This window comes from Anas platyrhynchos, chromosome 9 (assembly GCF_047663525.1).
Source record: "Anas platyrhynchos isolate ZD024472 breed Pekin duck chromosome 9, IASCAAS_PekinDuck_T2T, whole genome shotgun sequence".
NCBI lineage: Eukaryota > Metazoa > Chordata > Aves > Anseriformes > Anatidae > Anas > Anas platyrhynchos.
Window position 1 is genome coordinate 11,502,634 of NC_092595.1, and position 26,176 is coordinate 11,528,809.

The 26,176-nt window shown below is 44.2% G+C and overlaps 1 protein-coding gene across 2 annotated transcripts; it reads right to left on the reverse strand.

The window, feature by feature from the left end:
• Positions 1–659: 659 nt before the first annotated feature.
• TMEM207 (transmembrane protein 207) lies at positions 660–6,175 on the reverse strand. Of its 2 annotated transcripts, none has more exons than XM_038183889.2 (5): positions 5,935–6,175; positions 4,106–4,143; positions 3,675–3,710; positions 3,090–3,232; positions 660–2,300 (listed from the first exon to the last, which is right to left on the reverse strand). In XM_038183889.2, the coding sequence occupies exons 1-5, from the start codon at positions 6,007–6,009 to the stop codon at positions 2,152–2,154; spliced, it is 441 nt and encodes a 146-aa protein (XP_038039817.2). In that variant the 5' UTR covers positions 6,010–6,175; the 3' UTR covers positions 660–2,151. The 2 variants fall into 2 exon arrangements, with proteins under 2 accessions (XP_038039817.2, XP_012964039.4); XM_013108585.5 differs by having other exon boundaries at positions 3,666–3,710; positions 5,935–6,169.
• Between the last annotated feature and the right edge of the window lie 20,001 nt (positions 6,176–26,176).

Below are 26,176 nucleotides of genomic sequence, written 5' to 3' on the forward strand. Positions count from 1 at the left end.
CCTGCTCCCGGGAATGTTTCTGCAAGAGCAGCAGCCGCCTCGGAGCACTGCTGAAAGTCTCGCTTGCCCTCTGTTGGGTGGCTGGGGAAGGATTTACCACCTCGGAAACAAATGCTGAGTGCTGGACCTTGTGAAAGAGGGACTCGGAGTGATGGAGGCACTGCAAACAGATCAGTCCTTGCTTGTTAGCCTCTCCAGTCATCTGATTAGAAGGTGACATTCAGTGAAATTAGAGGTGGCAATGTATTTAGAGCTGAGCAATTAATAAGCAGGAGACAGCAGTGTTTTATGCAGCATGTAATGCAGACAGCCTGTGGAGTTCACTTCCACAAAAGGGTCACTGGAGCAAATGCCGGGTGGAGGTTGGAAGGAAGTGGTGGCTGATTTAATGCCCACGAGCAGGCTGAGCAAGCTGAAGTGACAAACATAATCAAATCTCATGCTTCAGGGCATAAATTGAAGGGGTTGAGTGGTGGAAGCAGTTATGTATGTAAGAGGTCTGATCCCGAGAGGTGCTAATCACCTGCAATTCTCACTAAGTTCAGCAAGCGAAAGGAGACTCAGGAACTGCTCGGCTTCTCCGCTGGCTGACTCCGTACTTGCTAATTTTCCTTATTAATAAACCCTGCAATATTTCAGCCTGCTGGCACAAACATTCATTTTGCTACAGTAACATTTATTTCCTTTCACACAAGCGTCAAACATTAAAGCTGCTTCTAAAATAAGATTTTATGGAGATAATTTGTGGTGGTGCTGGCAGAGAATTTGTCTCTCAAAATATGCTATTATTCTTTATCTAGCTAAGGTACTTATATAGTCTCATTATGAGAATATGTGAGCACTTCATAACCTTTACTGGATTTATCTTCCCAGTTTCCTTCCTGAGCAGGGGAACTCATACCACCCCCACTCTACAGGTGGGGAGCTGCTCTACCAGGCAGGCTGTGGGTTTCAATTTATCTTTTGTGGTGCCTAAGATGGACCCAGGTGCCCACTGTGACACAGAGCTCGCAGTTCCCTAGGCACACAGTGTGCACTAGGTGTGACATTTGCCGAGGTGGCTCTTAATGCAGCCCCCGGCCCTCTTCAGTGAGAGAGCAAAGGAAGAGAGGTCAGGCTGACCCCAGGCTTCTGTGACCAGCTTGTGAAAAACAAAGGAAATCTTTGCTTTTATCTGGAATCCAGCTAAGGGGGAAATTCTACATCTTTTCTCTGTAATTTGAGAAGAAGGCAGACCGTGCCTCCTAGGAAGGGCTCAGGTAGAGCTGATCCCAATTGAGTATAAGGCAGTCTGGATGGCTTCTTGAAGTCTCTCCCCATCTTGTCTGCAATGGCCACTTCAAAGAAAATGACAGTCTTTATCCTCATAATTTTCTGTAACTGAACACCACATCTCTGACCCCGTAATTCCTGTGTGTGGGGAGTGGCTGTGTGGGTCCTGGGCCATACAAGGTCTGCAGGCATGCTAGGGCAAGAGAAGTGAATTGGGGGCAGTCACCATGAAATTAAGAACAGCTCAAGTGAGCAAACTCGCTTTTTTTGTTGTTTGTGTTTTGTAGCCTGCTCCTGCTGCCAAGATTGTCCCTATAACCTCCAGCCCTTGCTTTCCTTCTTCTGGCCTTAAATTCACTGCTTTTTGGATTAGACAAATCTGATACGCTGTGCTAAATATTTTAAATGTGGCAAATGATCCTTCATCGCAGAGTGGCATGATTGCATTACAATGTATTAGAACATCATGACTTTGCCAGAGGGTGTTTGCTGGCACCGTTCCGAGTGAAGGAGGCAGCCCAAGCTTGAGAAGTAGCTATCGAGTCATTTATCAACATCCAGTCCTAAAACACATGGGATTGCACCAGCTTGAGCAGCCTTCAAGAGAGAAACCCTCAACACAGACAGACCTTTGAGGGAGTTTCTCAAAATTCAGTTGTATCATAATGTCAATCTGAACCCCTGTGACAGATTCAACACGTGCTTTTGGTATTTATTCTCTTGCATTTTGGCTCCCCTTTTAGGTTTAAATGAAATATGTGCTGCTTCTCAGTCTCTTGGCAAACCTGTGTAGAGGGCTGATCTGCTCCCACACTACTGCATCATCATGGAGGGTCTCCGATGAACCAGGTGGGATCGCAGAAAGCCAAGGCGTGGTGTCTAGAGCTTGTTTTCCTTCATAATATCCTCATAGGATGGAGGCAACTCAGTTCCCCCAAGGCTGAACCGGGGGGCAGGAGGAGAGGACGTCTCCATGTTCACACAGGGGTTCGGAGATCTGGAGAACGGGCACTGAGGAGCTTCACTGGCTGAGGAAAGAGCAAAGATGAAATTGTAGAGCAGACAGTGAAGAGCAGGCGTGGGGGTGAGAGGGGTGAGCTGGGGAGGAGCTGCCAAACCACTCGGGAACAAGAAAGGCATGGATGTAATTTTTAAATCACAAAACCTCTCACCACAAACTCCAGATGCAAGAAGTGAGAACAGAGGAATTTGGGTGGGTTTGGGTGGGTCCTCCCAGTGGAGACATTGTTTGTGGCCACCCAGAAAGCAGGCTGTACTTCCTCTGGGAAGGGCTCAATGCTGCCTAATGACAGAACGAGCTTTATTTTTCCTGGGGGGCTGTTGTCTGGCCCATCCTGCTGGCAGTACTCCAGGTCAGCACTGGGTGCTGCACACAGTCATTATAGTCCTGTCCTCAAAACTGTGGGTGTTTCTGGGGGAATGCTGAGGGCGGCTACTGTGATGAATAACATCCACCGAGACAGCCTCCTGACAGACCCCAGTGTGCATCAGCCAGGCCAGCTGCCTGCTGGGGTGGCTCAAGTAGACCAGTGTGGTCTTGTCTGGGTGAGAAATTCAGGTCATGTGTTGGAAAGGGCTGCCTGACCCCTGAGTATGTTGGGCTGCCAAGTGCCCTAATATCAAGGAGAAGGCCCCACACACCTCTAGTATCAGCGTGGCCAAGCCTAGAAGGCACCTTCGGGACATATGGACACGCAGGGACAGCCACAGCCCGGCTCCCACTCAAACCTGGCCACCTCTCACTGGGTTTTGGATGGGCCCCGTGGGACCTTGCAGAGGGCAGGGAGAGGACTAACCGCAGAAAGCATCCGAGCTGCTGAGCGCGAAGACGGCCAGGGTGCGTGGGTGAAGGAGGCAGCTCCGCCGCTTCAGCCAGCACTGCAGGCAGCAGCAGATCCCGCAGGACAGGAGCAAGGCCAGGAAAAACAACATCAGGAACCTGAGGCAGAGGCAGCAGGGGAGGAACGGTGCCATCACCATCTGTGGGCAGCACCGGCAGATGGCCGCCTGTCTCCAAATTAACATATTCATTAACGTATTTTGCAAATAGCCGTTAAACGTTGCGGTTCCCCCATCAGCGTGCTGGACATGATCAAAGTCCTGGGAAAGCAACGTCTCAGTGCCGCGTGCTGGCTGGAAATTCTAACATTTCTCTCTGAAATCATTCATCAGGTCTGCCCAGCTCAGTTGTCAGCGTACAGTGAGGATATGGATTAATGATTCCCATTAGTCAGTGAAGACAGAACACAGGGACAGCCCAGGAGCAATGCTCTCCAGCTATCAGTCTCTCTTAATGCTTTTCTCTCCATATATCCATCAAAGAATATTATTTGCCAGTTTTCCCTCTAAAACAGAGCTGAGCTGAAACTTACCACACATACCAGCTGCTGAAGTTTTCATCGTCCTGCCCAACGCACCTAACAAGGGAGAAATACAAGGAAGCTTCAGTCCAGCAAGTGGGGACCAGACTGGCTCCAGCACACGTGTCAGCATAAAGAAAAGCATCATCGGTAACTACATGATTGAGAAGTTCTCCTCCATCGAGGGAACCTGATCAGAAGTTTCTCTGTTTGGATGGGAGCAGATGCAGATGACGCACAAAGCAGCGTGCAACTGGTTTGCTTTTCCACACCAGTACCCACTACCAGTGTTTCTGCCGAAAACCCAGAGGAGCAAACAGCTGACAGCTTCCCATTCCCCTTTGAGAAGGAAAGCCAGGCAGACAGTTCCTGAAAGCCCAGTGTGGGAGCAGCCACAGCCGCCTGCCCGTCCCTGGCTGGCAGTGCGAAGGAAACAGGAGAGACACACTCACCTCTCACCAGGCTCACAGTCGGACTCAGAGCCTGCTAACTGAAAACACACGTAAATCAGAGAGGGCAAGTTGTGCTTTCTGTTGTTTTCGTTGCTTTGTTTTAAGCCAATATAATTACTGATCTTGTCTTGGAGAGGAAGAGCAACAGAGGTGTTGGCTCCTGCATGGATGAAAACTGCTGCTCTCTCCAGGGACTGCTGCATGTGTATTGTGCTCTGAGCTAGCCCATATTAAAATCAGCGGATAATCTCCCTGACAGCTCAATAAATTCAATAGTTAGCAGATGAAAGCTAAACCAAGGGGGAAGCATTTCATTTTATGTGAAAAGAGAAGGCTGAGAGCAGGGAGACACAAGCAGGTATCAGAGACCTGTTTACAGAGCTGGACTTTACTCTTCAGAAATGTCTGCTGAAGAATTTTTCATGATTAATTCTTGGTCTGTAGCAATTTTCCATAGGTTGATTGTGAATGTAGTTGTAAACTGGAGTTGTTTTGACTGAATATGTGCTGTACCCAGCATTTTCCTTTTTTTGGATAGTAGTAGTGCATCATTCCCAGAGTCAGGTTTCAGGTATGTGTATTTGTAACTGCAAATATGTGAACCTGAAACTTGTTCTTCAGGTCTATTTCCTACTCTCCACTAAAGCAAGTTTGCTTTTGCAAGCCTTGTTGATCTTAGCCTCAGTTTCATATTATCTGAGCACAAAGTAATCGGAGTGGTTCATCAACAAGATTGAATCAAATTCGTTAGAATTTCTGGACAACTCACATTAGATGTGTTTTAACACTTGGCCATCTTTGCTACAAAAAGAAATCAAGATAGGTATAGAATTGCGATAACACCAGGAAACAGAATAAACAGGATGGAAGAATGCAGGTGCATTTCTTGGAGAAAACTATTAACATAAGTCATGTATCATTACTTTACTTTGGATTTCCTTGTCTGTATACCCAAAAGATATGGAGATTTCAGACTTTGAGTGAAACTAGAAAGCTCTAATGAGTAGTAGAAATTCGTATCAAATATGTATATTTGAGAGATCTTATATAATAGCTCTTATTAACAAGACTTCTTGTGTCTCTATAAGCTGCAACAAATGACTCCACAAATCTGTCTGATCCTGTGCACACTGCTTTTCAGTTTAATGGGGGCAGGATCAGTCCCTAGTTTCACCAGAAGTCTTTAGGTATAACTTTTTCATTATCTATGAAATTTCATGAGCAGTTGAAACTAGAATGAGGAATAGGGAAGAAGAAAGAAGCTTCAAAATGAACTCTTCCAGACGTGTCCTTTGAAAATTGAGCTAATTTGCCGTGTCACACATGTACCCTGGTGCAGAATATTTAAGATTTTTTTTTCCACTTCAACTGATTATTAGAATAACAGGTCAAAACCAGACAGCCGATTGCTGTGATTACGTGTGCCCTGAGTATTCTTCATGGCTGAATGACAACCTCTGGGCTCTCCTTTATCATTCTTCAAACTACTTCAGCCCAGCTACCACTGCATGGTTAAGCTGCAGCAAAAAGCATCTGCTCTGAGGCAGTAATCCATCAATGCAGCCAAACGCCCACCCTTGCTGCAGAAGACTCACGCTCTTCCATTTCAATAGCCATAGATAGAATAAAAGATTAAGGCAGTCATGCTTTCTTTGCCCCTTAGCTGGAACTGTTGTGAATATTAAACACTCCCCAAATTTACCAAGTAAAAAACAAAACAAAACAAAACAAAAACAACCAAACAAAAAACCATGTTGATTAAATTTTATAAAAGCTGAATCTTTCTCCCACCTCCAATTCCCTAGAATCCCAGTGAAGGGTTTGGTTACCTGGAAGAAGGTAAAACACAGGACCCCAGCTTCTGTGATCCATGAAGTGAAACACAAAGCTCTGGGTCTCTGCATCACTAACTGGAGAAACGCGGGAAGAGCTGGGTTTGCAGCACTGTTTTACCCTCTGCAATTTGAAGCTTTAAAAACTTCTCTGCATATTTAGCCACAGAGCATGCTACCCAATGGCTTCCCGCCCTTTGGAAATTACAACTAACCAGGAGGGAATGAACTCAGGTTTGCATGGACACACTCAAACAGCTTCTACAAGTTAAATGAACATTAGCCTAAGGTCAGCACTTTGCAGGTGTTTCAGCATTTTCATAGCTGTTCACAAATTCCTGTTGCTGAATTTCAGTTCCATATTAACCAACACTGCTATTTAACAGGATCTGCTACAAATAAAAGATCGCCGGAGACCATACTTTGAGGCTGTGCTTTCATCAAATGTTCCCTTCAGCTGCAATTCTGACATTGCAGGAAAAGCATCTCTGCCTCCAGCCACCTCCATGCCCCATGCCTCTGGCCTCAAACACATGCATTGGGGATGAAGGAAACCCTTCCCAGCCTGAGGCCACCTCCACCAGCACCACCACTGCTGCACACAGCTGCCAGGGGCTGACTGGAGAAGAAAATGACACATCAAGAAAAGACACATCCCGAGTAGTTTTCATAAGGGACACCAAATTTTGCTGCAAGCACCAATTTCATCCCGACTGATAGCTATGCCAAGATGATGAAGTTAAAACTGGGGTGAAAGACCACTTGCACCGTACCTCTGATCACCACGAAGTGGGGATGATCTCAGTGTGTTCGGCAGTCAGTAATAGATTGTCACAGAAGTTTACAGCCCTTGGCAGAGATGCATCATTAGCTACGGTTCTTCCAGGTTTAACACAAAGGGTGTTGCTGTGAATATGTTTAGCCGTCGCTCCAGAAGTTAAGCATTATGTCGTGGTGCCATTAATTCAGTAATGATTGACAAAGCTAAGTTGATCTGGAGGCATGTCTCCATAGTTTGTCTTCAGCTAAGAGGTCAAGAACTCTAACCAACTTAGATACATGCTCAAGCCACGTTTCTTATTTATTGTTAAAGTTTTAAATAAACACAGTCCAAACACTGGTCTTCTCAAACGTGTATTTCAGCTGACTGCTAATTAAAAGCAAGTCTCTGAAATGATGCCTTCTGAGAAAGCACTTCTTACGCTGTTGCTAAGTGGATGCACTACACAATATAAATGGTCTGAACATGTTCGTGTCCTGGTTCAGACCAGTCCTTTTCAATTTCGTTCAAGAGGGAAATGCCAAAACAATTTCTGAGCTGTTTTCTTAAAAGAAAAAGGTCCTGCAGTATAAAAACGTGCACAGCCTTGCTGGCAATCTTGTGACTCTTACAGTTTCAAGCTTCAAAGAGATCATCCGTCAGTGAACTAATTTCAGATTTCTTCCTCTCACAATTAATTCCCTTGAAGCTCCCTCCTGTGCTCCAGTGAGATGCTTCTATTCGTGCACCCAGAGAGCTCCCAATTTACTGCTGCCCCATGCATTATCCCCAGTATTTAGGGAGGAAGTTATCACGATGAGCTCTCAGTACTGAAAAATAACGCATAGCTGCTGTTTGGGGCCTACTTCTAGAATAAAAAGGTGAGAATTGAACTCTGCCACTACTCAGCTTCCTGGCCCAGGGGCAAACTTTGCAATTTTCTGTTGGTTGGTCCCATACAGAGGTTTCAGATGAGCAGACAAGGACCTGACACAAAGCTGAGAGGAGCTCTGCACCGAACCCCATGGGATGCTGCAACCCGTCCTGCCTCATCCTCTGCCTCCTGCCTTGGGGGCTTTGCAAAGCCCAGAGACTCATCTTCTGGGTAACCTTGTGTCTGAGGGTTATTTCTCATCTGAGGGATTTCCCCAGACTTTTTGTCATTCCTTGAGGATGTATATACCTATACATGCATATATATACACACACATACATATGCTTATGAAGGCAATCCCTACTCCCTTCTCCTTGGGTTGGGTTTCTCCTTCTCAATCAATTGCAACCACCCCATCAGTGGACTTTGCAGGCTGGTCTCTCTGATAGCTGTTGACTCATGGCCATTAGATTAAAAATCTGTTATTTCCTCATCACCTTGTGTCGTTGCTAGGTGATAAATGCATCTCCCAGGCAGCAAGAGGGACTCCTGCAACATACGGCAATTTATGACTGTCCATTATCCCTTCTGCTTAATGGGCCTGGTCCTTTCGATGGGAGGAAGACGTGCAACTCCAGGATCGTCCAAAGGGTGATTTTTAAAGTTACCACAGAAACCAGCTCCTCCAGGGTCTGGCTCTTGCTGGGTGCCATGAGAGGGGATGCAACAGTGGGAGATGGGGAATCTGGGGAGGATCAAGTCTGGCAGGGCCAAGACTGGGTTAGGGGTCTGCATTTCAGGAACTGAGCTTATTCTTGCACATACATACCTTGTTTGCTTGAGTGTCATAAGACAATTTTCACTTGTACTTTTGGTTTGAGCCAAAATTGCAGGGAATAAGTTGAGGACCTCTGGATTTTGGTGAGAGTGGGAGGGGATTTGCCAGCAAGTAGGAGCCCACACAGAGCCCCTGGCAGCTGATAAGCCCAGCTAGCAGTTTAAATCCATTTAAAGCTCTTCTTTATCTGTCTTCAGAACATTTGGTGGCTGCTGGGGATGCTTTTTGAGACAGCAAACACATTGCTGAGTTCTGACCAACCTTCCAGTAGAGTCCAGCATGGGGCCATGACTTTAAGAGAAGAGAGGCAGGACAGGCACGTATAGGATGTGAGAAGGATATGGGTCAGGATGGAGAATGTGGAGAAATGTGATGTGGAAAGAAGATGAGGAAAGGCGGGGCAGCCTGATGTTGTTAATTAAACATATGTTGGCTTTTTTTTTTTTTGTCTGTGTTTTCACATAACCACCACAATCAGTTTCTTCGTCCAGCACATATCTGCTGGGAGCTCCCCTCCTTGCTCGACCTCACTGCTGTGGTTGGCTCAGCCTTTGCTTTTGCAGCTGTGTTCTTGGCACCTGGGTTTGGTCGGACTGCAGTCATCCTCCCAGTGTGTCCTGGGAAGGCTTTGTGCAGGTAAATTCAGTTCAGTCCAAGAGAAGAGAAGGATAATGGGAAGACCAAGGGATGAATATTGCCTCTCTGTGACAGGAGAGCTAAAGGAGCATTGTTCTTCCCACAAAGCGAAAACTGCAAGGAGCTGATTGCTCTCTCTAAAAAAAAAACAAACAACATACTGGGGAAACTGCCCCAGTCCATCCTTAAACCCCCAAACCCATCTGCATATGCAGAAGTCAGCTCTGACTGCTCTGGGCTTGTGTGAGCAAGGCAGCATGAACTCTCTAAAACAAACCTTGGTGGAGCTGGCACAGCTTGTTGTCTTTCAAAAGGATTATAACTAGTTGCTGCTCACTGATGAATACGGCCCTTTGTGAGCCTGTGCGGGGGACGTGCTGCACTGGGGGAAGGAAAGACTCCGGGCACTAATTTAAATGAGTGCAAACAAGGATAACGTTGTTCTGTTGCATCCTCCCCAGGAGCAAGGCTCCGTAGGTCACTCTCACATCTGAGTCAACTGCAGCTCGCTGCTGTTCCTGGCAGTCCAGGGAGCCCTTCTGCCTGTGCGGGTGTTTCAGCAGGGAAAATCCAGCAGAGAACAAGGGGTCAGAGAAGCCTTTTGCCTGGCAGAAAGCTAACGGAAAAGGAATCTCCTTTTAGGTTAGTTATTCATAAAAGGGATTTCTCCTCTATGTGAGTGCGTATCACGGACTGAGAAGTACAGAAAACTGTCTTCAGCACTTATGTGTTCATAGAGTCCTCAAATCCCTAAATTGCACATTCATGGGAAGTCCAATCTCTAAAACTCTTCAAAATAAAAAGTCCACTGAGCAGTTGTGAGAAATTGCTGTGAATTGTCCAAAATACCCCCTGTTCCAGCCCTATAATGAGCAAATGAAAAATAGCTACTGCAACAACTGAAATATTGAGCATACATAAAAGGATTTAGTCAGGAACTTTCTTGCTCTAATTTACCAGGGGAAGCAGCCTTGATTAGTGCACCTTTGGAGCAAGTGCCTTGTGTGTACTTACAACTCTGGTACCACCTCTGATCTCCCCATGAAAAAAAAGAAAAAAAAGAAAAAAAAGAAAAAAAAGAAAAAAAAGAAAAAAAAGAAAAAAAAGAAAAAAAAAGAAAATAAAGAAGAAAGCCATGCATGAACAGTGTTGCAGTTTTGTGGAGAGCTGTGTTGTGGTGGGGCAACAGCAAGCTGAAAGGATGGAGAAAAGTGTTTCTTTCTTCTCTTGCAGTGGTTTCATTTTGAAAACTTCAAAATCAAGTTCTTAAAGAAAAAAAAAAAGTGTAAAAATAATGTAATTTGAGCTAAACCTAGATGTTGTTTGGTTTTACAGCAGGTGGGAGAACTCAGAGCTCAGAATTACTTTTTAAGATTTGTTGCACCTGACAAATGAATGGTAGTTTGGCTTCTCTTATTTCTAGCTTGGACATTAGAACTTGAGATAATTCCCAGCTCTGTCACCAACTTCCCATGTAACCACTTCTCTGTATCAGAGTCCACATGAAAAAAGCATGTAAGAGACCTTTCTTCCAGCTCGCTGGCTCTCCCTCCCCTAGAGCATGTCAGAAATCAGTTCAAAGGGTTGGATAACTCTTGAGAATTGGTAATAGAAAAGTACAATTAGAGATAAAGCTGATAAAATTAAAAGGAACTTGAATAAAGAGAAAGATAGGGTATACCAAAAATACATGCAAAGTACTCACCAGCAGAAATTTTCCCCTTCAGGTTTTTAATGTGAAGTTGAAGCTGATTATGGCTACTTGAATCCTGAAGCCTGCTGCTGTCTCTTTGTGTTCCAACAGGTCCTCTTACTTTTAATCAGTTAAAATTGTATTTGTATTTTAATCATTAGAAATGGTATTTGCATTTTAATTCTTTTTTTTTTTTTCTTTCTTAATTTCCTTTCATTTTTTGTTACTCTGTTGCCAGGAGCTAAGAAATTACAGTTAAAAAATTAAATGTCTTTTGTATTTTAATCCCTGTAATTTACTTAGCTGCTGGAAGTAAAAAGACAAAAGGGGAATAAATTGCTTGAAAGCAGATAGAGGCTTCATTTTCCCCTGCCTTTGAGTTACTGATATCACATTGGACACCACATGGGAGGTTTTGGCTGAGAAATTAGCATGAGAATATCTGGCACATCCTGAAACACATTTTCAAGTCAATTTTCTAGGCAGAACCACTTAGCAATGAACAGTGAAATACATCACGGCTGCTGGTCATTATCAGCTGGCACGTGTGCTACATAGCCAAGAAACCTCCCAGCCTGGGGCTTTGCCCTGCAAGAGTGGCCACAGACACAGGGCCACCCCAATGTGCCTCTTGGTTCAACACCCAGCACCGAGGCTTGGTGTGCTGTGCCCCTCAATGAAGATAACTACTGCCTTTTCCAGCTTTTCCCAGTATCTATTGACTGTCACCACAGTCTGTTGCTGAGCCCTACGTTGCATCTTGAATTTTTGCAAAGTGTCCTTATTTATGGGCTTATTTAGAGTTGCTGGAGGGTCTCAACCTGTCAAGTGCCCCTCCTGAGCAGGGCTGAACAGTGCTTTCAGAGCCTCATTCCTCACCAGCAGAGCCAGCTCAGGACAGGCTGCAGCCAAATAGCTGCAAACCCAGAAACTGGGAGGACTCATATTAATGCTTATGCATTCAAGAAATGCAGCAGCAGCAAGCTGCTCTCTAACTTTTCTCTCGTTACAGGTGAAAATTCAAATGTTCTGCCTGGGAATATGGCGTGGGGTGAGATGCTGAGGAGCCACGTGCCTTGTGCTCCCCATGAGCTGTGTAGGTGGCATCAGGGTGAGGACGAACCGAGGGAGCTCTGCGGGACAGCCCTCTCCACACCAGGCTGCCCTCCAGCCGCTCAGCTCGCCTTCTTGCCTGGTTGGAAATACAGATGGAGAGCTCTTGTTTTCCTCCCTACTCTGCAGGAGCTCGCAGCACACATACACAGACAGACACAGATGGGGGACTCCTCCAGGGCAGACGGGGATTGCAAGTAAGGCTGCACAAGGGGCTCACTTGGTGTAGCCCTTTCCCCCCCTCACCTTGCAACCCCCCTTCCAGCTTTACTGTTTCCCTTAATCTCACAGTTTTATAGCTATCCCCGGTAATATTTCTGTAGGATGACCTCCTGTTTTTAATTCAGCACAATCAGATATACTTAGGCTGCTGCAGCAGCTCCATCCTTTACCTGCTCACCAGCCAGGCTCTGCATGCTTCCTTCTTTCAACCTGTCCCTTGAAACTCATCCTTTGATTTCCCCACTGACTCCTTCTGGTGCTGCTCCCTGAATTTCCCTCTAGCCAGGCAGCATCTTCCTAGCAACATGAATCTTCCCAAGCCTATCTCCCCTCCCTGGAGATCTGCCTCAAATTCACCAGAAAGCCTCAATTTTCCCTGAAGCAGGTTTTTATAATTCCCCCATATCTCACAGCCCTTTGCAGCTCAGGAAGAAAGGGGTGCAAACACACAAAGCTGCTCTTAACACAGGTGAGGGCTTTTGTGCAGGACCTCTTCAATAGGAAGGGAAAATGATCTCCTCCACCCTTTTTTAATGATTTGCTCTCTTCTAGAGTAAACAAACCACAGCTGGCCACTTTCAGAAAGTACTTCCTTGTATTTGCAGGGTGTTTTTTTTTTTTCCATTTTTTTTTCACTATCACTTAGGTTTGCAGAGTTCAGTATAAATGCAAGACTCTTGGTACAAATGGGAGCCTGGATGTGATGGTCTTCTCACTTCTACCTGGGTTGCAATCAGCATTAAATATGGATATATATTTTTAGACCTTCACGTTCTTACAAGGGGGAGGTTTAAAAGGCCAGTACCTTCCCCTGCAACATGTGTGGGAAGGAAGTGCAAAGCCACCCTGCTGCAAGGAGATGTGTTGGAAAAATGATTTAAACCTATTTCCCTCTGCTGCCAGGAGCAGTTCTCTGTTGGTAAACATGGAAAAGGACAGCCCACAAAGGACCCAAAGGTCCGGGAAAGCCAGATGCAGAATTGTTCCTGCACCGCCTGTCCCTGAGTCCCTCCAGTGTGCTACAGACATTGATTAGCCCCAGTCCTATGAGAGAACAAAATATTTAGCTTGGGTACCTCTTAGGATGCTTGGACACAGTGTGTGACTGAAAAGTCCTCCAAGGACTCGGTGGCAGCACTGGAGCTTTAACCCAGCTGAGTCCTGAGGTTCACCCTCACCCGTTAAGTATCACACCTTGAATACCTGAAAGAGAAGGCTTTCAAGGGGAACATCCTCCTCCTGAAGCATTTGGAAACACAGCAGCACCAGTACAAACATTGAAAACTATGGCTCAGGCACTCACCTCATCTTCTAGACACAGCCCTCATCTTCTTCAAGGCTCCCATCCATGCTCCCATTTTATCCTTTTTCTTGCAAGCCGTGGTGTAAGAGATGGAAAGAACGGGCCTAATCCTGCAAGACGAGGGGTTCCTGCTCCTGCAGCTACCTGGTGGATGGTGCTGGGTCCACCCTTAGGGTGCAACCTTGGTGGTCAGCTCCTGCCGTGGAGGATGTTGCACGAGGGGCCTAAGAGTGCTCTGGCTACAGCCAGGGAGAGCTGAGTGGGCCTTGAATGGAGCACAACCATCTGTGAATTTACTATTCTTTCTCAAATGCTAATTAGTTATTTACATAAAACTTTGGAACATTTTAATTAGTCGCGTTAATTTAGAATTCACAGAAAGAGAGCTATAAAAGTCTATTATATGGGACGTTTATTCAAATGAAGCTTGAAATGGCACATGGCAATGTACTCGCAAATCTTCTGCCAACACAGTGAGAAAAAAAGAGAGGGTGTCCGGGCATGGCAGCCGGAGGTTGGCATTTTAGCATTTCAGATGTGCTCCTCTCCCACTCCAGTTCTCGGCCCAACAGCCCCGTGCCACCCCTATTGTCCCAAGATCCCCATATTGTATCTGACATGGCTGACATAGCCTGCAGAGAGGGGGTGAAAGGCCTTAGGCCATTTCTGTGGGGGTGGATGCCTGTCAAGCACACAGATCCACAAACAGGAGAGCTGGGTTTGTTTCCTGAAGGATTTGCGCCTCATGGGTGAATTCCTCTGTGTCTGATAAGACAGGTATTTCCCTGCTGTGGGGTCGCAGGTAATGCTTTAATTCTTTTTCTGTCTCCCTTCCTTGGTGTCCAAGAAGGCCGAGCTCACATTGTTGAGCTTAAGGAAGTGTTAATACTTCTCTCTTTTCTTCTTAGTCAGACTATTTTTTTTTTTTCCCCTAAATTTGCAGAAAGTCACTATTATTTTCCAGAAGATTTGTGAAGACTTATATCAGGCTAAAAACAGGCTGCAGGTTCTGGAGCCACAGGAATGAGTCTGACGGACAGGGTATGATCACACAGCCCTCTTTCATGAGGAGAGTAGGCAATGAAATCAAATGCACCTCCAGGGCAGACTTGGCAGATGAGCTATAAGCTCTCCTAGGACTGCTTCCCAAGCCTCAGGATGCCCTGGGGTGGGCACGAGAAGCAGCAAGCCTCCCTGCTGCCCTGTGCTCCCCGGCACCCTCTGTGCACCCACCCAGGCGCCGTTCCTCTGCCATTCTGCCTGCAGCTCCCTCCTGCACTGGCAGTAAGGGCAAGGCATGCTGCTCCTGCCTCAGCTGGACATTCATTCTCAAGGCAGGAGGAGAAGGAGTTTCTTTCATCAAGTTCTTCCTTTCCCAGCACTAAATTCAATTAAAGCTGAGCTGCCTGTATGTGGCTAGACTGATAACTCTGTAAATCCATCTGTCTCAGGTTGTTACAGAATCTAAATTACACCATCACCATTAATCCCAAGACAGAGTAATGCCCAAGCAGCTATATCAAATAAGAGACACTCTGCCCTCAGATCTCATCTGGCAGGGAAAATTGTTTTCTGCATAAAATACAGCATGTTACCTCTTGATGTTAAATACTTGATTCAATAAATCTAGATATTTTAAACACCAAATATATTTTGGCTTGGAGACCCTCTTCCTTGAAGCGTGGTAAGTTCCAGCATCACACCCAGCTGTGACAGAGCTGCTGTCTGCCTAAAGAGCTTGACAGCACGGAGCAGGGGGAACACAATGCTCTATTCAAAACATTACAAACAGAAGTCACTGGCGGTGAAATTAAAAGTGAGAGGGAGTCACAAACTCTTCTCTGCTCCATGACAAAATACCTGTTCTCTCAGGGCTCACAAGGAGTCTAGGAGTATTTTTATGTAATTTACCAAAAATAAATGGAACTGCTAACAGTAGGAGCTTTGCACTAAAATAGATCCACTCCACTAAAATCAATGGGTCAGTTGGGCTTCATATACTTTGATTTCCCACAGTCTGGACTTTTGCAGGCTGTTGAGCAAATAATGGTAGAAAGATAATGTTTTCAAACCAGAAGGAGGGTTTTGGCTGCATAGACTCCAAGGACATCTGTTATACTGCAGAGATATTGGAAAATGTAAGTCATTGCCCATAGCAGGCAAAGATCAAAGGACTGTCACAAGAGGCATGAGGTGGCTATCAGGAGCAAATGACTTGTTCGTTAGCCTATGAGTAATGGTTGCAGGATAAGAAGAAGGAATAAATCCTGCTATGAAACCTATCAAGAAGGAGAGTGGAGAAGATGTTATAAAGTTCAGTTCTGTCTTGTCAGGGAAAGCATATGGACCAGTTAACCTGAGGATGGACTAGCTAACCTGGACATGGCTGCTTCCATCTCCAGTGGTTTTTGGCTCTAGGAGAAAGGCTTACAGTGTACCCAAGGCTGTGTAGTCCCATGGGAATAGACGTGTTGATTTGATGGATGTTGTTTCATTCTTTATGAAGAGCCTGAAGATAACCTTTTGGGAACCACTGCCACTCTCGAGGCAAAATGTTATATATTCTGAGGCCAAGAATTTGCTTTGATAGCAACAACAGAAGGAAGAGAAGCTAGAAGACACTGGCCGCCAACTGGCAGGTAGTTCATGGGTGTCAAATCCTTTAATCCAACCTTTAAAATCTCATCAAAAGATTTCACAGCTATTGTACAGATGTCCTGTGAAATACGAAGCTGGTGGAAATTATTGAGAACAAGAGCCAAGCACAACTGTGAAAAGAATTGGACATCAACATAGAAAAGGAGAATTTGCAGAATGATGGAGTGTTATTTGGAAAGCCTGACCATTTTGATGCATAAACTAGATTCACATTAACAGAGGTAAAGAAGAAACATAACTTGTAAATTCTCCATTCACTTTCCTCTAGCCATTGTGGGAGCCAGGACACCAGAACCGTGTTCAGCAGAGCAGTCCCTATTTCCAATTTTAGGCTCTTGCTGTTTATTCAGAGCTCATCCATTGACCCATATTCTTGTCACAAACTGATTAAGTGCACATGTCAGAAGGACTGCCTGAAATATAAAGCAGTCAGTGAAAAGGAAAAGGGATCTGGAGGGTATGAAACAAGCAGCTTTGTACTAGCAAGTTCACAGTGATGTAGCTGGGAGTCATGGCAAGGCTTTGGTACATGGCAGGATAGACTGGAGGAAAGACATGGAAATGGTTAGGGAGCTTAGCCCAGAGAAAGCACCTGCAGCTTTGCATTGTCCAGAGTACCCATCCCCTTACCCAGGTATATAAAGAAAGAGGGCTCCCAGGGCGTGCTCCAGAAAGTTAGGCACAGCCCAACCCCACTGTGTGGGAAGGGTGAGCAGGGCTAACTACACTTCATCAGAAAACAGTTTTGCAAAGCTTGTGTATTCAGGTGCTGAAGAATTGCTCTTGGCAGATAGCAAATGCACATCACATCCTGTAAATCTTTTCTAAAAGGGCATCGCAAATTAATCTCCCTGCTGGAATTCTTCATTTTTAGAGCATCGTTTATCAATTTAATTTAACATTACTTCAGTTGCTAAGGAGCCATGATTGGAAACTTGCACCAAACAGGTTTGAACAGTAATGCCTGGTCACTAATGAGAAAATATTAAAAAAATCTAGCTAAAGTCTATCCCTTCCAGCCACACTGTGCACAGACACATAGAAATTCTCCCTGTTATATATAATAACACTTTTTTATTAGTCAAGACTTGTCGTTGTTGGAGAGAATAGCAAAATCACAAAAAGTTCAATAAAAGTGACTTACAAATTAATCTCATTAGGTTTGAAATTGAACTGCTTTCCATGCTCCTGGCAGAGAACTCAAGGATACCATAATTGCCTGTGCCTCTGTATTGCATTTCATATCATGATCCTTCTGCCGTACAAAAAACGCAGTTAAGTCTCCACCATGCCAGTGATGGGAAGGGGGATGTGTTCGCAGTGATATGTGAAATGGTGACTAAAACTTCAGGAAGCTTTTTGGGGAAGGGACAGTGGGGAGAGCTTTATTGCATTATTAGGTCATAACCGACTCTAGAAACCTAGGAATTTTGTACATCTTTCAAATAATGAGCATCAAATGGGGGGAAAAAAAGAAACACTCAATGCCAGTTCAGATTTCTGCACATCTAAGAATGTATCTGCATTTGAATTAAATCTTGACCTATTTTCAATCAAAAGAGCCCTCTTTTCCTTGCTCCTTCAGAAGACCTGCACTTTCAGCAGGATGCTGAAGTCTCTGGTGCTGGGTCCCTGGGTCTCCCATGGCACTGCATTGTGCCTCTCATCATGGGCATGGATGTAGAGCAGGGCTAAAGCAGACACAAGGAGCGAAATCACCTATCTGGTGTGGCAGAGCAGGTCTTAGATCTGTCAGCAGCTGGACCCTGGAGCAGGAATCAGGCCCTGAAGCTCCCTGTCCCCGTGCGATGGACGCTGCAGCACTGTGCTGAAGCCCACAGTGGGGTCACACAAAGAGTCCTGAGCTGTCACTGAAAGGAACAAGGCACAGACACAGGTCTGTGATTTTTCTACATGAGTGTTTTCCAAAGAAAAAGATAGAGGGATGTTTTGAATAAGCTCCCACAACATAAATAATAAATAAACAAAATAATATCAATATACAGACGCACACATATACACATGCATTATGAAGAGCTCTTCTTTACTCATTAATTCCCTTGAGAGGTAGAATATCACAGCTGAAAACAATCACTTACATGTGGAAATATGGAATTTTCTGCTTTTAACTAAGGAGATACATTTTTGGTTAAAAAAAAGTTAGTCATAATAGTGTAAAAAAGTGGAAAAAAATTTGAAAAAGGAAGGAATGAAAAGAAGATCAATTTTTGTGTTTGTAATTCATTTTTTATAAATTTTATCTTTATAATGGCATTTATATTTAAACTTTATAATGGCACATTCAGTCCCATGTCTGCCCCAGCCCTTCCACTTTTCGGTGGGATCTTCAAACCACATCCCATGAATCTTCAAGCAATAGCATTCGATCTGATATTGCATAATCTGCTGAACATATAGAAATCAGGGAGACCAGACTAAATTCTCTCTTGGACCAGATGAACAAATTTGATGTTATCTCCTGGTTTAAAAATAAATAAAGTAAAACAAAACAAAGCAAAACAATAAAATAAAATAAAATAAAATAAAATAAAATAAAATAAAATAAAATTAAATTAAATTAAAAATAAAATAAAATAGATATTTTCCCTGGGTCTGGGAAGACAATATGCTCCCTAACACTTGAAATGATTTCTAGCAAATGTTTCCTGCAGCTTTCCTGGCCTTTTGCAGCATCCCACAACTTTCTGATCTGAAACACTTAAGATTTAATCAATCATTAAATGATCTTGGAAATTTAATCAATCATCCAGTGCTCTTGGAGTAAAGCAGTTCAAAGCACTTGCATTTGCTGAATGTCATTAGGTCACGGTGATGAAGTGGCTCTGCTTGTGTCCTCAATCCCCAGCTTATTACAGGGGAACACAAGATAGAGTTATCTCTGCCCGGTAGCACTTTACTAAGTTAAGCCATGGACTCCGTACTGAAGCACAGTGATGGGAGGAGGAAAGGACAGATCTACATTTCTTTAGGCTAATCTTAAAGGTTAATGGAAAGAGGACAACAGATTTCTTGTGAGTTATTGCCTTGCATATTAAACCTCCTTTCCCGTGTTGAATGCAGGGCTGGAGTATTGTTTGTTTTGTTACAGAAACTCACAGTAGCTGATTTTATCCATAGTGCCACCAAAATTTATCTACCTCTTGCCTGGAGAGCTGTTTCAGGAAAAGATGACAGATGCTACCAGCAATAACAAAAGCACATGCCCTTTGGAAATATAAATGAAATGCAAAGGACTCAACAAGCTGCTTCCAGAAGTGCAAGCACACCTGGCTACGGGGAGAAAAACATTCAGAGCTGCTCCCTGGGGCTTTGCAACAGCTCCTTTCCTCTGCGGGTGGGCGGAGGAGGAGGCCTGAGGGATTCACCAGCTCTGTCAGGCTGGGTACACGCACCACTCTTTTGGGCACATCTCTAGCAATCCACCTGGCTCGGTGTTTTACTGTTTAGAGCACGATGCAGAGGACTTGTGTGATGGTTGTTCCACAGACCCTGCACCACTGAGCTGCAGAGCTTCAGGGGCCAAATGCTCCCTTGGTGGAGCTCACCAGCAGCTCAGCTAACTACAATATTTGTTATAAATGCTGTCAGGAATGACTAAACTTCACCCCATGTTGCAGTTCAGTTGTTGGCTGTGCCATGCTGTTCATAAATACAAGCTGAATATTTTGAACAAATCAACCTTAAACTATAGATTCTTCCCTCCAGGATATTCCCCAGTGACAGTTTGTGCTTTACATCGAAAGAAACTGCTTCCTCATCCAAAAAATGAAATGTTTTCCAGAACGGCCTAATAAAACCAAACTCTCTTCCCATCTGCCACCAGGCAGGAGCTGCTTTTAGCAGCCTGCAGAGGGGACCATGCTGCTGTTTTACCACCAGCTCATCCTTCAAGATTTCCCCAGAGCCCTCCTCACGGTGCTCTCCTTGCCTGCACCTCCGGCAAACACCCCCACAGCCAACGCATCGAAGGTCACCATGGACTCTGGGGGCTGCAGAGAACAGAGATATCTGCCCAGAGACAGCACTTATTAAAGCCAAGTACACACAGATTCTTTCACAAGCATGTGCACCATCTCTGAGCTCTTTTGGTCCAAAGATCTGGAACATTTCTTTCCTTTGGACAAGTAATTAAATAGGTGTTACCCTTGCTATATACAAAAGAGCATTTATGTTTGTCCTTTACTTGAAGAATAACATTTAAGGTTAAGATCATGTTTAAGTAACAAGTATTTTTCTTTTAATTAAGATTTATACAGGCTCCCATCTGCAGACTAAACGATGAAATCCTAATAAACAGCGAGCCTAATTATGGTCATTCTGTAACTGAAATAATGGTGTGCCTCAGAACAAGGCTATTACGTTTCCAGTTAATGGACTAATGAGCTCCAAAGGAGGACTAACAAAGGTCTGTAAAAGACTTGCAGTTCTTATGAGGACGTGCCTACTTGCAAACACCTCATTGTAGTATTCAAGCATGTACAACGTGATATAAAGTATGACATGTCCAAAGATTTATATCAAGGTGTTGGTAATGGCTGCAGCCCAAGAGCATGCCTAAAAGCAAGGGAATCAATTATTAATGCAAGTCAGAAGAAGATATGCCAGAGGAGATTGCATGATGTTATGTAGGAGACAGATTAAATGTTTAAAAAGGGAAGTCAGTGGGAGTCAACACCAGGAGAAACAATCAACATCTGCCACAATATTGGCCCCATCAGTTGAAACCAGCTCCTTCCATGCTCTGATTGATGAAATATGCTTGACTCTGATATTTTTTTCTTGCCTAAATGACCAGCTCTAATCATGAGCTCCACACATTGCTTCTCTCTTCATCGTTCAGCTGGCCAGGAAAGAGAAGATAATTACAGAATGTTTGTTTAGTAATTGTCTGGTTCTATTTTGGAGTTTGTTTCTGGTGCTAACGAATGCGACTCCATTATGTCATTTATCATACGAACAGTCAGGTTGAGGAACATTTTAAATCAGGAACTATTTTGGTTTGCATGAGAAATAACCCCACAGAACGACTGACAGCATGTGTGAGCAGAAGAACTCCATGCCTGTAAATGATAGGTGAGGTGATTTCATCGAGTAAAAAGCTTAAGAAAGTCTCTTTTTTTCACCAGTAGAGCAGAGAGCTCATGGGAAAGGAAAGAGTTGCAGCACGCCATATTTACCCGCACAAGGAAATCCAAATTACAAGTTGTTTAATTGGCTTCCTAGGAGACTTCTCTGTAGAAAACTGTCACCCAGTGCAAGGTAAAGCTTTTATTTAGAACGTGAGCTTGCTAAATATTCTCCAAACCTGACTTAAGTACAGATGAAATTGGTTGTAATTACATCTCAGACGGGGCAAGAACAAGAAATGGGAGCACTCATCCAGCAGGGTGGGATCTCAGGTGTATCCCCTGCCCTATGGACAGGAGTCATTCACCAAGCATGGTGACTTGGGCTCAGACAAAAAATAAGGCAGCTGGGAGCACAAGCTGTGTCAGAGCAAACTGAAAAATTACTCTAAGGGTATTTTTGGCCTCAAATTGCTAACTGATTGCACAACTGTGGGTTGAGAAACCTGTCTCAAGTGACTGGTCAAAGCAAAAATATCCATTCAATAGGGTGTCTTCCCAGTAACAGTAGAACAGAAGTTGTTTGACAATACTCTTTGGATAATATCTTGAAGGCTGTAGGTGACTAATAATAGCAGCTTTTTTTTTTTTCTTTTTTTTCCTAGAAATATGAAAGTCAAAAAAATGATGGTTTAGAGGGACCAAAACTATTTATAAACTAAAGAAGAATTCAGTGAAGAGCTTTGACTAAAAAGAAGTGAAGGGGAGAATTTTAATGTGCTGGAAATAGAAGTCAAATCTTAAAGTAAAAAAATGCAAATTTAAAGTATTTTAAATGGTTTTTAAAAGAGTTGAGTGGCACATACATGAAAGGACACCTTTTGTTTCAGATTAGATGAAGATTTTATGTTTATCGGGATGAGTAACCTTGCTTTGAAATGTCCTCTAACTTCGGCCTTCTGAAGATGGGCAGAGGCCTTCATTTCACTCAGGACCTGTCATCCGTGCCATGCTCTAAGAAATAATAAGACATGGCAATGTAACTAAAAAAAATAATAGAAGTTCCCAGGAGTGTTAACTGTGATCGTAGGCTTTATCGTTAATTTCATTTCGGCCAATTACCCTCCTCAGAAGTTTCTCCAGCACATTATCAGAAGTAAGTGTTGAAACCACGAGGTCATTTAACCTGCAGCCTGTCGAGCACATCTTCACATCGCTGGTTAACGAGTTGTGAACCTCAGTGTCGGAGGCTGCCTTGCGACTCTGCCTCTCCCAGCCGATGGCTTCTTGCCACCAGCTGAGCAACTCGAGGTTTGAGGACACCTCGCGCCCTTGTGAAATTCAAGTTCATTCTTTTTCTGCTCCCCTCGCTTTCTCCCTGCAAATTTATGACTTGCTAACAAATGCATTGCTCTTGATTCCCTCCTCTTCAGTGATCTTTAAGATCTCTCATTTCATAAGGAAGAGGCAGGTGGGTGATCTGCTTCCAAAAAAGAAGAGTTACCGTAAGTATGGCTTGTGTCTTAAGGCTGCCTGTATTTCTAACAGTTTTTCCTTGACTTAATTCAGTCTTTTTTTGTCAAATTACATAGCAGTAATTAACTGCCCTAACCAAAGCTTTTTCCTCAAAGGTGCCCACATTCCTGTAAGAGCTGTAGGTTGCTGTACCCACACACGCAGGCAGCATCCTTTCATCATTCTTCACACAAACTGAATACTTCCTCTGCTGATTTTTAAGGCTGCTCTCTGAATATCATCCACAATTAATGAAATATTCCTGTGGCTCAGCCAGTCATTCAAAAAACTTTGTCCAACCTTGTTATGCCCTAGGAGGCTAATAATATTTATTGCACCTTGGCAAATTTTGGCTCAATTCCTCTTCATGCTACAGGAAAGAATATAGTACTAAGCACTGCTGATTTTCCCTTGAATACAGAAGAGGAAACCCTGTACTGGAAGTTACTGCAAGCATCTCTGAGTCCTGCCCTGTGTTTTCATGGAGCTCACGATGACATTTATAATCCCACTGATTTCCATTTAGAAATTGATCACTCTGTTAGGCTATTTTACTGCCTCTTACCAGGAGGCTGCTCCAGAAACTTTCCTCCCTGGTTCTTCAGGAGGTGAGGATAAATGTGGGGGGTTCAGGGTTCATCTGCACCCCTTGTCGAGCTGCACCAGCACGGTGCTGGCCCTCTGCAGCTGCATGGGCTGCATTGCACTGCTCCAGTGCCCGGGAAATCAATAGCATTTGGGCTGGGAGGAATTAGAGCACATTCTTGGTAATTGTACAAATGCAAATTTATTACTCTGAAGTCCTGTCTAATGTAAATCCAGTGAGGTCAATGGAGTTAGAGCAAAACCAGCCATTTTGCTTTGTCTGTTATGCTCGTTTTTATAATGATGGATCACTGCTATTGAGAGAAAAAGGAACTTTCAAGTGCCTGGAAATACACTAACCTGGGAAACAAGCTGCAAGGATGCCAGGAATCACTCTTTGTGCAGATGGTTATGCTGCCTAACCACAGCACTGGGCATTGCCAGAAATCTCCACCAGCATGAGCCACTGCAGCTCCATTAGCAGACGGTCCTGCCCTTTGTTTAAAACATGCCAGCCTGATGTGGAGGAATTCCCAGTTTTGGGACCTATTGCATCTGTACCTCAAAGCCTTGCTAACCTGCAGCTGCCCTCTCCAGGGACCCTGTAAGGTTTTCTGCAGTTTCTGAGTTTGCTCCGAAAATCTTCTGTTGCTTGTGTAACCTTTCGCAGAGTTACACAAAAGGATTGTTTTCCTTAAGAAATCCTTAACTTATGCACAGATAAACTGAAAGTCTAAAGGTTAATGTTGTTTCATCTGTGCTGAAGTGAAATCAAAGATTTAAAAGGCCATTCTGCAGGATGATCTTGCATTTTTAGGGGGAAAAATAAACTATTATTGATTATAATAAGTCTGTGGAATGTGCTAATGGAATTTTTTTTCATTTCCCAGACATGATGTTCTCTTTCTTCCATAACCATTGCAGTTCATTATGGGACAGAAAAGTTACTCAGAAAAGCTGGGTTGTGCTCAGAATAAAAGACTATCGAAAGGACTATTAAAGCATCAAAACATCTACATAGGCATATGTCAAAACAGGGAGAGGGTTTACAGTTAGATGAGATAAAACCATGATGTACTAAGGCCTTTCCTTCTTTTCTTAGATCTTTTCAGCGGCTCCATTGACTCAGGAGAGACAGTGTGTTACTTCAGCACCTTTTCCCTTTGCAATGGTCGGGCACAGCACTGTCAGCAAACCGTCAGACAGAAGCACGGTGTCTGAAAACAACTCCAGAGACTGCTCTGTGTAGAAATACCCAGCGGTAGGGAATCGTCTAGACGGCCAAGGCTGTATCCAGACTATCTAGCTTTATTAATCTGCTGACAGCCTGCTGCTTCTCGCTGGCACTGGTGAGCAAGCGAGGTGAGCTGCAGCTAATTAATTTGCAGGTTAGAGGCTTTCTTCAAAGGCTGGTTGAGACCGACGCTGCTCTTGCCCAATGAAATTCCAACCCAGTTGAAGGGTCCCTACAAACTCCACTGTCAGACAGTTTGTACAAATCATACATGATTGTATACAATGAGCTGTGCAGAAGGATGTTCAGGCATCCTAAACCCAAATTGTGTCCTATGTGTGTACTGGTGGGTCAGATACCTGCCAAAAGTCAAAACCTTTCGGCAGGATGAGAAGATATTCCTCTCCATCACTGAATTGAAGTGGTTTTAGTTTGTGTTAAACACAGACTCACAGGACTGGAAAATCTCTCTGGCCTTAGGCAGTATCAAACCATTTGTGACAGAGATTTGAATGGACTTAGGTGCAAGTCATGTAAGGTCAAGTTTCCTTTTGCGAACTGTTTGCATTAGCAGTGCTACCACCGTGGTAATGCAAAGGAAGAGACACTAACGATGTTTAGCACATGAACATGGACAACAGCTATTTGCTACATCCCCAGGAATAAATGCAGGCAAACTCCTAATGATGCTGTGCTTCCAAGCCCTCCTCACTCGGCAGGGCTTTTGCAGAGGCTCACGCAACATGCTTCACTGAGGGGAGAGGTGATTTGAGATCTGGTCTGGACATAGCCAACACGGCAAATAACGCACAGTGTATGTTAGTCAAGATTACCTGGCACCAAAACAATTGCAATTCTTTGTGTGTTTTGGTAAAAGAGTAGCAGATATCTGCGGGAAAGCCACGTGTGCTTGCACAGCCAGCACAGGTTCCTTACCAGAAAATGGTCTCAGCAGAAAATAGCCATCCCTATGTGCGTGTGTGGGTAACCTCAGCTTCCTTGACACAAGCAGATGGGAGGTGCGTGCGCTGCTGTGTTAGCAACGTCTGTCATTCTCCGGTTTCTCCTGTGTCCTGTATCTTAGGTTATCAGGCATGCTCTTCTCAATGCCTTTTAAAACGTAGGTGTAAAACACAGAAGGCACGTTCATTTATAACTACACAGACTATAATTATATGTAGTCTAGGGCTTGTTTCCTGAGCTGGGAAGGAGGAAAAATGGGTTAGGTGGGTGTGAGTAAAGTAACAGGCATGAACATGTCTTTTAGAGGTTACAAAACTGCCTTGATCTCCCGGTATCAGAAACGCTGGCTAAGAACAAATAAACCAGAAAACTGTGTGCAGGCTGGGAGCTGGGACAGATACAAGAGAATTGGGAACTGACAGGAGGAGAGTTACAAGACTCTGATCTAGCCTGGGAACTTACCACTGGAAGTAAAAATGGAGGAGAAATATGAGGCCACCGATACGGCTTAGCTACAGAAAGATAAATGCAGTCGTGGAATTAACAGGTGAGATATTTCAGTGAGAAATGGGGATCTTAATATCGTTGTATAAAGCATCAGTGAGACCTCCTCCCACTTAATGCTATAAATGCTTTGGGTCATCCATATGCAATTCGAGATTAATTTAAATGAGAGCACATTCGGAGAAGAGGTCTGAGGTGAATGGAGAGTCATTTAGGAAAGAAGATTGAAAAGCCAGTCCTGTGGAGCTTGGGGG